We start from the raw sequence: 16,348 nt of genomic DNA, 5'->3' as shown, positions 1-16,348 counted from the left end.
TATTTTCTTATCATAGAACCATCTCAAGACGTATAAACCCAATTCAATTGTCATTTTCACCTATGAATGTACAACCTTCTTCATAGATTAGATCCTTCTTGCAAGCACCCAACTCTCTGATTGATGTTGTTTCGATGTGCTTATTAAGCATGCTCGTCGATTTTCACCCTAACTCATGCAACCATAAATTCCTAGTGGATCCTATGTCAAACTCATGCAACCATAAATTCCCCTGAATATATTCATAAGAGCTATCCCAGGGGGGTGTACAAGATCACATGCTACATATGGCTACACAAACTTGTTTTTTTGCTCTAATATATTGTGGTGTGTATGTGTGCCTTTGTGCCACCCTTTTAGCACACCCTTTTTAGCTAAGCCAACCCAAATGGGTACCTTTGTATCAACTATAAATTGAGTAAGAAGTAAGAAGCTAACTAGGTTGGTTTTGATCTCTTATGTGCATTTCACAATATAGCCACCATTTAACAAGGAGAAGCATGCTTGCGATAAAATAACATATGGTCTCCCATAGATGGATACATAAACAAACACATATATAGTGTTACAGAGTGAGGGCCGACGGTGACCGCTAAGGAGGCAGCGGTGTATAAGAGGTGTTATTTAGGCCTAGATGCCGGATTGTGGTAGATATAAACTTCGCCCATTATAATTAGTTAGTATTGGTGGTGGTAGGGACTATAACAAGGAGGAGGAGGCGGAGGCGGGCCGTAGTAAGAACCACCACCATGCTGAACATAGCCAAAGGGCTCCGCCTATATGTATCCATTACATTACAAAGGAAAACAAGTAAGATTCAGTGATTTGTTAAGAGCTAGCCAGCCAGCCAGCCATGCTTTTGCATATAAATGAAGACAGTTTTGAATGCAAAAAAAATAGACAGAGAAGAAAGAAAATTAAAATGAAATACTGCTGCTGCTGCTACTCCTACTAGGGTAGGACTTACACCAACGCAAGGGGGGGGCGGTGGCAGCGCGTATTCATGCGAATGACCGTGGTTATGGACGGCAATTGGTGGCACATATAATTGTTGTTGCGGGGGGTAATGGCCATGGCCCTGCTGATACTGATTATACGGCATTTCATAACCTCCTCCATATCCCATATATTGGTCATGATGATGGTGGTTGTGGTGGTGATGATGAGACATCTCTCTCTCTCTCTCTCTCTCTCTCTCTCTAATGAATGAAACTTCTCATTCTCATTTCTTTTCGTCTTCTCTGTTTATAAGCAATTAGGTCATTCATGGATGTAATGCTCTGTTAAAGCAGCAGGGTATTATTCCACTTCCACTGAATCCACTCCCACTCACGTCAGCACATTGGGCTACGATTGGCACATCATTCTAGATTATATAATTATAATGCTCTCAGAATGTTCGATTCATAGAATAAAGTGTACAGATATTTGATGGAGCAGCCTCCATACATACATTCAATATACACGCATGCATCTTTATGATAATGTGGGCAGCCTCCATACATACATACAACATACATACAACATACACACATACATATCTACACAATGATGCCTATTATATATGATGATGTGGCCATCCCAATTGCGACTATGCCAATGAGAAATTACTCCCCACGACATACCTCTCTCTTGTACAACTCCTCTATTCACAAATCCAATTCATTGTATTGTGCAAGTTCACAAGTGGCATCACCACATAGGTCCCGTTTGACATCAGATCATTGTATGTTTCTACATTTGTGATCTTCATATTGCTTTCATTTTTTGCTAGGTTAGATCTACATCATATAAACTAGCATTTATTTAACAACTTTCTTTACATATCAGCCATGGTTGCGCTTAGTATGGTCACACATCCTTCTTGGACCTTCTCATGATCAACAAAGTGATGTTGATCTTGTATGTGTTTTATCTTTGGGTGGAAGGCTCAATCCTTTTCCAAGTAAAATGCACTTTGCATTCTTGACAATCTCGAAAAGCAATTATGATGTCAATTAAATCATTTATGTTTGTATGGAGGAGGTCCAGGACATAGCCGTAAATTTTTCAAACAGATATTTATTCTCATGATAAAAGCACTTCTAAGTTTCCTAATTCGTCAATATTATTGAATCTCAACAACCTCTCTACAAATGTAACATGAAAAAAGATGTTAACGTGGCATCTTGCAAAATTTTGAGATTCAACTACCAGAGTTTGTGGATGTTCTTTGTGGATAGAGTACCCAAATAGGTGTGGGGGGATGTTAAGGGAAATAATGTCACATTCTTTCATCCTAACCACCCTATGAGGCTTAATATTTCCAATCTAGAATATTGGTCATAGGCCAAGTAGATACTGGGCTAAGTTCAGTTCAGCTTTAAAGCCAATGAAACCCAACTGAACCATTCATGCAAAAAGAAACCCAAACCAGCCCGTTTAAGAACTACCAAGCCATTTAAAGAAAAGATGAAATTTAAGTCAAATTAATTAAATAATTAAACCAAAAAATCCATTAAATAAAACAACTACTAAATTCAAAAATTAAATTAATTAAACAAAAAACACCACTAACTAAACCATTAAACAATTACAGAAACAAAAAAGGTAAACAAAAAACCAATAAATCATTAAACTGAGCCACTTAAATCAATAAACTGATAACCCCCAATTTTAGAACCAAACCAAACTGCTTCATTATATTCGAACCAGTAAACCGTTCAACCATGACTTTGTAACAATTTAGTTTGGTTGAGTCCAACCAAGGCCCATAGCCAGCCCAACATATACAAGAAACATGGACATATTATAATTTGTGAAGAACTACCCTTTACTATGTGGCAATGGCCAATGCCCAATGGGCTTATAATGTGAAAGGAACCCTTTACGGTTTCCAATTTGTATAAAATGGCAAGAGCTCTCATGTAAAAATGGTCTACAGTTTCCAAACTCTAGGATTACCTTCTTGTCCTCATTCTCTACCTTTTGCACCCACAAAGAACCACTTTTCGAAACTAATTAATTAAGATATACATGTTTTTTCAAACTAATTAATTAAGATATACATGTTTTTTCAAACTAATTAATTAAGATATACATGTTTTTTATTTAGCATTATCTGATTTATTAATAACATTGTATGTTTTACTATACATTTAATAAAGGCAACATATCCCTTAATTGATATAGTGATTAGGTGTGTTAATGTTAGTTTTAACTTAAGAAAAGTTTGAGGCTTCCACAATTGCATGGAGTTGAGAGTAAGTGATTTAATAATGCAGTCTTTGTTATTGGGGAGTAACGTCTCCATTGTTCTTCAATCATGCTACTGTAGTTAGGAAGGAGACAGGAAGGAGACCCCTCCAAACTTGAGATTGACCCTCAGAAGTGCAAAAAACATGCCTTTTGTACGGTGGTTGTCACTTTGGGGAAACTCAATTCATTGCATGGAGTCTAGGGGTAAGTACTTTTATGTGTTGAAGTATGACGTGGTCTTTGCAGCCATTAAGACGTGAAGTTTTTAATCCTTCAGTTAACCCACAGTACGGAAGACGACCCCTTTGGACTTGGTAGTGACCCTTGATAGTGCAACACATCAAAGCATGAGTCATGTTGGCCACTTTGGGGAAACTCAATTCAACCAAACCCGCATCGCCCCTCTTAGTGAGACTACATTGACAAGACCCACTCACAGCTTGAAATTATTATCGTTGGAGTTGGAGACAGATGATGAGTTGGACTTGGTTGATCAATCCCCATATATGACAATCCCAATTGCCATTGAATTTCTCGAGTAAGCTAACTCTTAGCTCCATAAAGAGAGGCTCCACCAAGCTATGGAGGAAGAGTGAAGCTCATGCAAGGATTCACGAAGCATAGCATTTTCCAATTGTAAGTGATGAAGAACCGCCATAATTTGATTAAGGTACGCCATATTCAAGGTCAAATTGTTATGGTTGTTAGACAACATACAGCAAGATCAGGGATTCAGGAAAGGATAAAAAAGACACAAAAAGATACAAAATGAGACGTATGAGTAGTGAAGAGATGTGACTAGAATTAGATAAAGCAAGAACCAAGTACACTGAATAACTGGTGTTGACCTTGAGAAAAAACACGGAAACATAATTACACAAGATAGCCAAGTTTGGAACATGCAAGATAACCAAGTGGCAAGCATACATCGACACTATGTGGTAAGTATGCATTGATGCTTATGGCAATCATGCATAGGTCTAGGGTGATAAGTTTGTCAAACCATTTTGGTTCAATTCAAATCTTTGCAATAATTTGGTTCATCTTGTTTAGAATAAAATTACTTCTTTTTAGTTTCCATTTCTAATTCAATTGGTCTTGTGCTTGGGCCCTTGATAGTGGGCATATAAAGTTGCACTAAAGCTCCATCTATTGATTGGGTTTTGGGTTACTTCATATTGCATTTGTGTTCATGAATTGGCATAAAGTCAATACTTGCCAGAGGCTGATGTTGAATTACCATGATCATATGACATGCATTACATTCATATATTGTGGACTGAGCAACTCATTGCGATTGCCACGTATAATGGTATAGGTGACTGATTGTGATGGCTATGAACAGCTCATTGCAGTTGCCATGGATTATGATGTACATTGCCAGTCGTGATGGCTAGACAACTAAAGCAAGTTGTAGTATTAGTACAAAGCCGAGACTGACGTGATTCAAATAAGGCAAGTGTTATAAGCAACAAAATGGCTCATAAATACACAACCAATTAATTACTTAGTTGATAAGAGGCCAACTCATTTAATTAAGATAAACAGAATAGCTCAAGAATGTCGTCCCTCTTTCATGACCTTATCAAGAAGTCTATATAAAAAGCTAGGGACACCATGGGAGGCGTGCATTTGCTTATCTCCTTAAATTTAGGATCCATATTCCAAGTACATTCTAAACCATTGAACCTTTACGGCAAAATGACTACTTAAGGTAGTAAGGCTATTCTTGGTAAGGATGTTTGATCTAATTATATATAGGTCCTTCTTCATGAACATCATCACCCTCAATGCATAAACCTCATGACAAGGAATTTACCATATATGAATATCTATGATTCACCCTTGCCACAATCATGATACATCCATGACAATTTATAACCATGAATATGTATACTGTTCCCATATTTGATTTATAACCATGAATTCTGTTTTACACATCCATGAGATACTCATGTCAATTTTTTATTTTACATTGCAACTGCAACCCTGGATTGTTATCAAATATGACAACCTCATCGATCATGAGGTTTATACTTTGAGGGTGATGTTGCATGAAACATTTTCCACCAACTTGAAGAAGCCAAGCATATTTGGCGCACAAGAATTTATACATAATTGGTGTAGGGGCCTTCTATAATTGTCTCAAAGAAAATACAGACAAGGTCTTAGAATATTTATAGATGTTCAAGAGAAAGGTGAAAGGTACATGATACTTGTAATGTTTCAAGAGTTTTCTGAATGCATAAAGTATAATGTAATAAGAAGCTTCACTGGCACCGTATACAATGATACATGACAGCTTTGTGAAGTAGAGTTGGTCATTTGACAACTAAAAGTTGAAATCAAGACAGGAGATAGATGAACAAACTATAATGCAATAAGAAGCTTCATTGGCACTGTGTACAATGATAGATCACAATTTTGTGATAGAGTTGGTCCTTTGACTACCAACAGGGGAAATTAATGAAAGTAAAGAAAGAAAAACTATACCAAAGTAGGGTGTAAAGAGAAGTTGTATAGGTTTACAAATTATTAAGAAAAGAGCTTGTATTGATACCATAATTTGTACCTGACATGGGCGCCCAAGGAGTGCTTTTTAGAGTCATGTCCATAGCAAATTTCCTCAACTATTTTGTCCAGATGCAATGTTTCGTTGTAAAGCTTGGACTATATAGGTTCCGCATTCAGCTTCAGGGTAGCATTTAAAGACAGAACAAATATGTCAACCATACAATTCCTGGAAAAAGGACAATAAAAAGTAAGAACAATCAAAGAAAAGTAAACTGAAATAAAAATAAATTGCCATGCACATCCAAACAAACAGAAATGCAATATTTCATTTCCAATCCAGAAAGAAATCTTTAGGAAATAAAGTTATCACAATTAGTTAAATATTTTACTTTACCTTATGTGTAACAAACTCCGTATTTTGTAAACAGATCTAGCGGTGCAAGTTCAAAATGAGAACCCAATGAACTAAGAAGCTTCTATATGGATTCACAACTCAATCTCACAGAGAATCTCATATGATTTCTTTATTTGACACCCTCAGACAATTTATCCGGTCAGCTTCCCCATGCATGTCGGCAGCTATATATATATTTCCCATGAACACATATGCAGCAGCACATGTTCTGTCCAGCTGCAAACATTGTTCAAAGGCCCACCTCCCAAGATCCACATTCATCCATTTCTGACAAGCACTCAAGACTGAAAGCAACAGTGGAAGCCTCTCAGATGATGACAAGCTTTCACATAGAACTACAGATTTATCCAAGTGTCCTGCTCGACTGAAAAGATCAACCAGGCATGTGTAGTGTTCTAAAGTTGGAAGGATATTGTAGACGCTAGACATACAAGCAAAGACCTTTGTCCCTTCTTCGAGTAGCCCAGCATGACTGCATGCAGCTAGCAGGGAAACAAAAGTGACCAAATCAGGCATAATACCCTCTGATACCATTTCACTGAATAACATCAATACATGTGTTGCATGTCCTAGTTGAGTATGCCCAGCCAAGAGGGCATTCCAAGACACAACATCCTGTACAGGAATCTTTTCGAACACTTGTCGAGCTTTCGTTAGCACACCACACTTCGCATACATGTCCATCAATGTGATGCCGAGCATTACTTCTGTTTCAAGTAAACTCTGCTCCCTTATCTTGTTGTGTATCTCTTCTCCTACTTCAAGGGATCCTATATTGCCGCAGGCTTTCAGAGCACTAGTGAATGTGATGACATTCGGGACGATACCCTCTTTTCGCATCTTCCGAAAGCAGTTTAGAGCTTCCTCGGAAAAGCCATGTTGAATATAAGCATTCATGAGTGCACTCCAAGATACCACATCCTGTGTCTGAAGCTCATCAAATGCTTCCTGTGCTTTCCCTAGACAACCACACTTGGCATACATATCCACTAATGTTGTGCCAAGCACTGAGTTCTTCTTTAGCAACCCCACCATCCTTACCTCAGCATGTATCCGTTTTCCTACGTCAATATATCCTATCCTGCTGCAAGCTTGCAAAATGCATGCAAAGCTGAATGCATCAGGTAGGATGCCCTCATTCTGCATACGTTGGAAACATACCAGAGCTTCCTCAGCACGATCATGCTCGCTATAACCAGCCATCATAGCACTCCAAGACACCACATCTCGTATGAGAAGCTCATCAAAAACTTCTTGTGCTTTTCCCAGCATGCCACACTTCATGTACATGTCTGCTAATGTTGTGCTGAGGATGGTGTTTTTCTTTAATAAACCTTGCTTCCTGATCTCACAATGTATCTCCTCTCCTATGTGAATATACCCTATACTACTGCACGCTTTAAGAATGCATGCAAATGTTATCGCATCCGGAGAAATGCCCTCGTCTTGCATTGTCTGGAAGCACTTCAGCGCTTCATCATTGAGACCACATTGAGCATACCCCGTAATCAGAACACTCCAAGATACAACGTCTCTCACAGGGAGCTCTTCAAAAACTTCCCGTGCTTTTCCAATTACACCACATTTGGCATAAATGTCCATTAACACTGTGCCAAGCACAATATTTTTCTTCAATAAGCCACGCTTGTGTACCTCCACGTGAATCTCTTCAGCGACATTGAGAGATCTTGTGATACGACAAGCTTTGAGGGCAAATGCAAACGTGGATGCATCAGGTCGTAAATTCTCATTTTGCATCTTCTTGAAGCATTGCAAAGCTATCTCACCATGGCCATGCTGGGCATACATCTTAATGAGCAAGCTCCATGCAGCAGCAGCAGAGTCGCAGTTGTTCATCGGAAGGAGTAGCTGATCAAATACTTTCTGAGCTTCTGTAACAGCCCCACACTCAGAGTACATTCGAAGCAGAGAGAAGGGGATGAGACTGCAGGAAGCATCATGTGGATCCAATACCTGCGTCTGGAGAACCTGTGCATGTATCCTTCGAGCTTTGTGCAGGTTCTTTTGCTTCCCACATGACTTTATCAACTGTAGGAGAGCACGTGATTGTTCTGCTGGTGAGGAGGAGGAGGAGGAGGAGGAGGAGGCACCATGTGATCTAGGATTCACTCCTCCTGCAGTAGTGGTAGCAGAAGTGATCGCTGCGGCGGCAACAAAGCATGTGGGCTGATGGCAAATGTACCCTGTAGCCATGGATCCTGCAGGTAACAAATATCCCATCCAAATTTGGCCTTAGAAGACGTTAATATATCTTTCTTTCTTCTCTCTCTCTCTCGGCAGGGTTTTGGAAATTTACATAATGAATTCTGACTAGTTTGAGTGACGGATGAGAACTTAGAAGGGCTCGAGTTCGATCCCGACCCGCCCGTGTGCCACATCAAACCGAACATTTGTCGCCAAGGGCCACGCACCATCATGGAACTTCGGCTCATACATCCTCAATGTCTCGTACATCCTCGCCATTTCGCAAATGTTTATTACCGGATTGACACCATCTTTTTTATTACATCATGCTCGACCTAACTCTATAGTGTAGCTCTTTGCATTCTCACTATCTTCGAAACCCTAAAATCCATTTTAATATTGATCATGTTTGTTTTTGTTGATATGAACATGTGCCTGTTACCCTCTTGCACCTGGTTGAATTAATGTGGTGAATGATTAGTCGTCAAGGATAATAACCCAATGCATACCAATTACCTTACCAATAGTTTTAGTGTTAGTTCTTTGTTGCAAGCTAATGAGTTCCATTTGTATCTACTTTTCGAGGAGTACATAAATTACAACATTCATTGAGCAAGTTCTTGGTTGCAATTGTTCTTCCACTCCCTTATTCTAGTGATAACATAGTATTTCCATTCTCTGACGTTTATTTGTATTGATTAACTCTTTGTGCATTCTCTGTTAACTCGCAAAAACGATGGTGCAAGACAAAGCACAACATGAATCAGAGTCAAGCATGTAGTTGTATTATGCAAAGCATTGAAGTGGGATAACAACAATGGGCTAGACATAATCTGGGCAATAGTTCACATGTTCTCAAGTGAGCAAATATAAATTCAACTTGAGAAGTGAAGTGACAATAGAATCTATTCTAAAGTTCCCTTTCACGTAATGGGTTTTTTGACACCATAATATAACCTATGTACTGTATTCAATACATCAAATTTTCATTGACCACGAGTGTGAGGTTTATTGGCACTTGCTCACACCAACACCATAGGTAGGAGGTAAGATGTTGAATGAAAAGCTCATGAATAGATTTACAAGTGGACTCCATGGTTGCACAAAGCCTATATGTCTTTCTCTTAAGCAGGCAAGAGTAATAATAACTGAAATTTGAATAACAAGACTTCAAGCACCAACCACTGACATGTACAAACCAAATAGTATGGTACCATATACAATGCAAAATAAAGTACAATAAGAGGACAAAAGAACCAATAATTTATGTTGCAAGGGAAAATATGCGATGTCCAACATGTCAAGGACACTATATGGGCCATTAATATGTACTCAAAAGTAAACTAGCGAAGACCATGATGTTGCAAGTGATGCAAGTGTTTCATCGTGCACACTCTAGTGAATAATTGTTGGAAAGAACCAAATGGTTGATTTGGAATGTCATTATGGTTCCACGGTTCACCAAGGGTGTGGTTGGTTGGTAAGCGCTTTGTCAATTATGGCGGTGTTGGTGGAGAAAGCATGGTTGGGAAGACAATTCTTGTCATGATGTGGCGCGTGCAAAGGGAGAAAAACACTAAAAAGGTGGGCATTACTATAGGAAATAGCAAGCCTACTCTCCCCATTTTAATCATACAACCTACAATTCTCTTTATAATAACTTTACTTTATGATCGTTAAGTGGCCAAATACAACTTGTTCCTTACTCCTAATATAATACTATGACTATTAACAATAAATAAAAAACACACATGTTTGTTGAACTTGGCCCATGTATAATTATAGTTATCTAGGTGGTACTTATATTTACAACTCCTGTCAAATTACCAACAATGCTTGAGGTGTGTGCCAAGTTGGGCATAAGTATGTCCCTAGAGTTAAGGCTTGGGTTAGGGATGCATATTGGCCGTAGCTTAGCCCAAACCAAACCAAACCTAAAGTCATGGTTCAACGGTTTAGTGGTTTGAATACAATTGAAGAGTTTGGTTTAGTTTCCAAATATCATTAAATGGTTTGGTTTGGTTTTAAATATCAGTTAAAATGACTTGTTTAATGGTTTATCAATATTTTGCTTAAGTTTTTCCTATTTCCCTAATGATTTAATTCATGTTTCTTTTATTTAGTATTTTAATTAATTGAACTTTAAAGTTTTTTCTATTTGTTTAACTAATTTGACTTGAATGGTACGGTTTAAATTTGTGATTAAATGGTTTGTTTTGGTTTACTTTCTCTTAAATGGTTTGGTTGAAATAGTTTGGTAGTTCTTCGACATTTTGGTTTGAGTTTTGGTATGTATAAATGGTTTAGTTTGGTTTGATTTTTGCTATGCATAAATGGTTTAGTTTGGTTTGAATTTTTATTATGTATATAAGAAACCAAACTAAATCAAATTGGACCCATACCTTGGCATTACCAACTCACCCAGCCACCAACATGAAGAATCATACGGTGTTTATGATTAAGAACAACATGGTGAAGTGCTCTATAGCCACACATGAGTAAATGATGACCTTCATCCCAGTTCATGTGATGCGATGAGAAAAACAAGAGTTTAGTCCAACTGTATTTACAAGGATCACAAATGGTTAATGAGTGCTAAAGTAAACATGGCTATTGTGATCATAACTCTACATACACCATTGTGATATAAATGCACTCCAGTATTGAAAAAACCCAACAAACAAGCGCAAATGTAGATCGTGCGATTTCAATGAGAAGCTACTTGCCCAAGATGTTCCCCTCTTACGCACTTCCCACATCACGACATCCACCCCCACCAAACCTGCACATCATCCGGCATGTGGCAAGTGTGGTACTAGGGTTTAGCAACCACTCTTCACCTCCTTCACGCACCACGTCCACTTCTTCATCGTTATAGTCGATTTTAAGACCAGTCAGTAACACTTGATCCCAAATGACCTAGAAAAGAAAAATAAAAGAGGTATGAACTTAATTTAATTTATGCCATCATAAATGAGATTCCAAGTAGTCTCCCAAGCTAAGGGAATTTGACAAGGGCCTAAACTACCCTTCAAGGTCACGCTTAAAAGATAGCAAGGAAAGAGCATGTCTCAAAAAAGAATTTGAGAACTAAAAAGGGCCATGGGTAGTAAAACAAGGTGATTATTAGGAATTATTCTCAAGTTAACAATAACGCTAGTTTTTGTTTTCTTTACTTGAAGACACATATAACATTGCTTTGATTGGGTGCCAACCTAATTTTTTCGTAATATCTCTTGAACTTTTTTCTCTTAATAGAACATAATATTAGTAAACGATAGCTGAAATGAATATTATAGATTCAAGCAATAACCTTTTAACCGCATAAACCTTATTGCAATGCAACCACTTGTATTTCTCTACTTTAATATAGGTTTCGATTTGTTTAAATAAAAAAGATATATGTCTAACTTGACTATCAAGGTTGTTCTTGTTCAGAAAATTGGCAGTTTTGCACAACACCTATCTCTTGGAATATTTTCTCAATATTTCATCAAGTAAACACGAAAGATCCCAGTTGGCAGATACGAGCACCAGGAGGAGGATGACTTTGGTGATAAACGCACAAGAGGTTTTTTTCTCCACCAGCGGCAATGTCCACTCAACTCCTCTTAATGACAAATCTCAAGTTGTGTTGGAATTGGTCAACCCAATAACTCTTTGGATTCTACGGAAACAACAGTGTAGACGGGTCTTCTCCAAACAAACCATGCATCCAACAAGGTTACTGCAAGAGATATGGAGTAGAATTGTAGCCACTCTAAAGAGCCAATATGATGGCCTCAAGGGCGGCTTCGATGGAGTCGAAAGACAACGAATAACCTTCATCCAACAATGGTCGTCCTCTCCCTTTCTTGAGTCAATGGGCATCCACATAAGATGGAATTATCGTGTCCCTACGGGGATTTGTACATAATAGTCTCATTTGTAAAATTTTATAACTAATGGAAGGAGTTTTTTTGGGAAAAAAGAAAGAAAGAAAAAGAAAGATCTCGAGCCTGCGAGTGATCAACGAGAATAGCAAACTCTAAGCCTAATATCTAAATACAATTGAATGAACTTAGGTTCGTTTCATTAGTCTTAATCGGCTACTGCAGCCAATTTTAGGAAAGACAAAGCACAAATAGTAGTAAGAGAGAGCATCCTCCAAAGGTGTCCCAAATAATAAGAAGCTTAAAACACTCACATAAACATCTTTTATAACATTTACAACTTATCTCGTTGCTTTGATACCATTTATTTGGAGGTGATCACGAACCTCCACTTGATGCACAACCTATCTCAAGAATCCTTCAAAAACACTACAAAAAAGAATGAGATAGAATAATGATAGCCTAAACATGCGATTCAAAGTTATTGATTTTGAAGATAAGAATGAATGCAAGAGGTCAAAGATGGTTAAAATACTATTCACAATAGTAGCATTTTGTACAAGACTTCTCCCACACACACTTGAAAATGAACCATTTTCAAGCTCTAATTTTTTTACCATATATTCGGACTTGGAAGGTTCGCACGAGTTCGACTCAAAATTCCATTCCTTTCTCAATATTCCACATTTCGGGTTTTCCACCGATTTTAATATTTCAATGTCATCAAAGTTGAAAATGCAACCTTCTCTTTAGAAGGTATCATAAGCTTTATTCCCTAAGGTTCTTTGTAGAGAGATATAATGCTAAGCAAATTTTCCAAACACATTTAGTGTTTATCCCCATTCTAAATATTAACACCCAAGTGATCTTTCTTGATTGGTTGTTTCCACACATGATGACATTAAGGACGAAACCTAGGATTTCTAATTGGTCTACAACCGTGTTCAACACTCAATCCTACTAGGGGTTGAACCTAGCATTTATGGTTCTCTAATGTAGTTGTTATTGAATTTCTCAGATCTGACAAAAAATAATGGGAAAGCATAGCACACTAGAGGATGTAGAGAAGTTTCTTTTCGAGAGGTTCTCCTACATAAAAAACATAAATCCGTAAGACATAAACAGAGAGGCAAATTCAACACTACCACATCATTGTTTGTCAACGCATGGGTCATTATTAAAGATGTTTACACCTACCATGTGAAATTCAAGCTAATCATATTGAACAAGAAATATATACCCTAAGAACGCTTTAAATAGAGCAAATTCCTTTGAAGTTGTGTGAACTCACTTTGAATGCAAGAAGTCACAATAACGTTACAAAAAACGATTCCTTGGTACATGCCCATTTAGACAAGGAGACTTGTGCCTAACTAGAAACCAAGTACGATCTTTGGGAAGTATGATGGAAAAAGGGAGGATCTCGAATACTCTATAGATAGGCACACAAGTTCATCTAGTCATTTTGAATAAGTTATTTTAATTAGAGTACATACCTTGTTTCCCCTTGAATGTTAGTTGCAAGTGTGCTTTTGTGAACCAAAGTTCCTTCTTTTTAACCATTGTTTTAAGCATTATCATTCAGTTTTTTGGCAGCCAAACATACATTCAATTACCCACGAGTTCATAACCTTGGCTTGTGTACATGAACTAACATTTAACCATACTTTCAATTCTCAAGACATACAAGGGATTGTGATATATTTTATGTCACAAAGACAATTGCATTCTTATTGCACACATCTTTGTGGCACACAAGGTAACCAATGTTTTGTAATTGTTTGTGGTTATTTAGATGAGGTCCAAGATGAAGCAAACTGCATTGTCCAAAGAAAAGGTGATGTACCCATCTAAGAATTAGAGTTTTTGCAAGGTACAAGGCTTTGTACTCATCCAGAGTTAGAGTTTTTGCAAAGTAAAAGCACGGGCACGTTGTATGTACAGGGTAAAAGGAAGGCCTTCTTTTTATGGTGGGGCAACGAGCTTAAATGATCTTTTTCCAGAATAACCATAACCATACCTAGTACAATAGGTAGAGGGGAAGATTGTATTCAATGCTTTGTGATGTGTGAATGGGATGCCATCTTTATCATTGTTCCTTGTGGTTATAGTTTGATAACGAACCGCTTTTCAGAAATGCCGAGGAGTTATTAGCGAGAAGGAAGAGTAAATTGCAAAATTGATTATAGTATAGGTGTTATGTGCGTGGATCGAATGATTGGGGTGTTGGGAGGGGGGGGGTTGGTTAATCAAGGCAATACGGGAGAAGCAAACATAATGAACTGGCTACTCGGGCTGTAATGAAAGTTGAAGAAATCGAATCTATTGAATGGGTGAGGTCCTAAGCTTACGAGGGCTTCTAGAAAAAAGATAAGTAAGTGTCTACGAGTATGAACAAACAAACAAACAAACAAAGCATAGGAAAACTTGAGAAAAAGAACAGGGTGTCCTCCCAAGTAAAAAGGAATGATGTATGGGGCATTTATATAAAAAAAAGGAAAAATCGTGGTCACTGCTAGGTTTCGAGAGATTGGCCTTCCTTGTAAGTTGTAGTGGGGATAGTCTAAAAAAATAGTGATGGCGTTTGGGTAAAATGAATGGCCAAAAAATAAACGTGATGGCATTTCTTTGCACGTTCTTTCTTCGTCTTCTTCGTCTTCAATGTTCCACCTCCCCCCCCCCCCCCCCCCTCTCTCTCTATCTCCTTTTGTTTTTTTCGTTTTCTAGCTTTGCATTTTCTTCTCACCTCTGTTTGTGTGTGTGTCTGTGCGTGCGTGTTTAGCGGCGGTGGCTGCCTGCCTCCACGTTGTGTTCCGGTAGCCCTTCCGTTACCTTCAAAAAAACTAGAAAATAAAAATGAACAATAAATTCTCACTTTATTTCTTCTTTAATCCCCCCCCCCCCCCCTCCCTCTCCCCTCAACAGATTTTTGAAATTCGAAAGAGATTTGGTTTTTTGTTTTTTGAAAAACAGAAACAACACCAAGAATTTAATTCGAAATTCAAAAAACAAAAAAAAAAGGAGAGAAAAAAACAAACGTTCAGAAAAATGGAAAGAGATAATAATTGGGGACATGTTTTAAAAAGAAGAAGAAGAAGTAAAACACCCCAGCAAAACAAAAACAACACAACCGCAATAATAATAGAGTTAATGGCTACTACATATAACATACCAATTAGCTACATATATTACTTTTTGGGTGGGGGGGTGTGCATTAGTCGATGGATGGGCGGGTGGACAAGAGTGGACACTCCTCGTTTCGCCTTCTGGGGCCTGGGCCCCAACAAACCAACGAAAAGCTTAATAATTACCCCATCCCGGGACAGGAGGAACAGAGAATATAAAGTTATTAACGTAGAAGGGGAAAAGAAATAATAGGTTCAGACCTCAAATCTAGTGGTGTACCTACCCCTCCCCCCCCCCCCCCCCGGTTGACACATCAACATACATACATATATAATGATGTATGATACATATATTATATACATATGTATATGCACACACAACATAATAGACAGATATAGATAGCGTTCCTAAGATTGATTGGTACAGACACTGACTTGGCTCCACAGTCCACACAAAACAGAGAGAGGAGAGAGACAGAGTGTGTGCCTTAATATATGTGCGCACCTTTGTGTGAGTAAAAAGCATAAATCATCATCATCATCGATAAATATCATGGTGGGCAGCAGCAGCCATTACCGCATTACCTACTCCTACTACTACTCCTACTGCTCCTTCTTCCTTCTCTAATACATACATACATTATACATACTGATACATATATACTCCAATCCCCTCTCTTCATCCATTATCTCTCTACATTACGCTTACTTATTCTTGACTGTAGACACTCATCATGCACAACCTTCCATTGAATCCTGTGGATAATAGTAGAATAGATGTGTGTATGTTATGCATTCTTGAGCTCTCACAATCATTTTCTGCTTCTCTCATTTGGTAATAAAGAATCATCCATTCTCCTGAGAAACTGTCCCTCTCCTTCTCTATCTGTCCTGGGATTCCACTTGGCCCAGGAAAAAAAAAAAAAAACCCCCACCCTCCCTCCCGGAAACTCATCATTTCTCAAATTTCCCGTTTCTTC

At 38.1% G+C, this 16,348-nt stretch overlaps 1 protein-coding gene across 1 annotated transcript; it reads right to left on the bottom strand.

The window, feature by feature from the left end:
- Window positions 1-471: 471 nt before the first annotated feature.
- On the bottom strand, window positions 472-8,380 carry LOC147862856 (pentatricopeptide repeat-containing protein At2g33680-like). The gene is made up of 4 exons (XM_087321153.1): window positions 6,146-8,380; window positions 5,810-5,977; window positions 968-1,347; window positions 472-776 (listed from the first exon to the last, which is right to left on the bottom strand). The coding sequence occupies exon 1, from the start codon at window positions 8,378-8,380 to the stop codon at window positions 6,263-6,265; it is 2,118 nt and encodes a 705-aa protein (XP_087177279.1). The 3' UTR covers window positions 472-776; window positions 968-1,347; window positions 5,810-5,977; window positions 6,146-6,262.
- Window positions 8,381-16,348: the final 7,968 nt, after the last annotated feature.

The sequence above is a fragment of the Azolla caroliniana genome, unplaced genomic scaffold, assembly GCF_043228905.1.
Source record: "Azolla caroliniana isolate FFs.n. ecotype wild unplaced genomic scaffold, voAzoCaro1.0.p SCAF_6, whole genome shotgun sequence".
NCBI classification, from domain to species: Eukaryota; Viridiplantae; Streptophyta; class Polypodiopsida; order Salviniales; family Salviniaceae; genus Azolla; species Azolla caroliniana.
The sequence above is the reverse complement of the archived record's forward strand: the minus strand, read 5'-3'. Positions and strand labels throughout refer to the sequence as shown.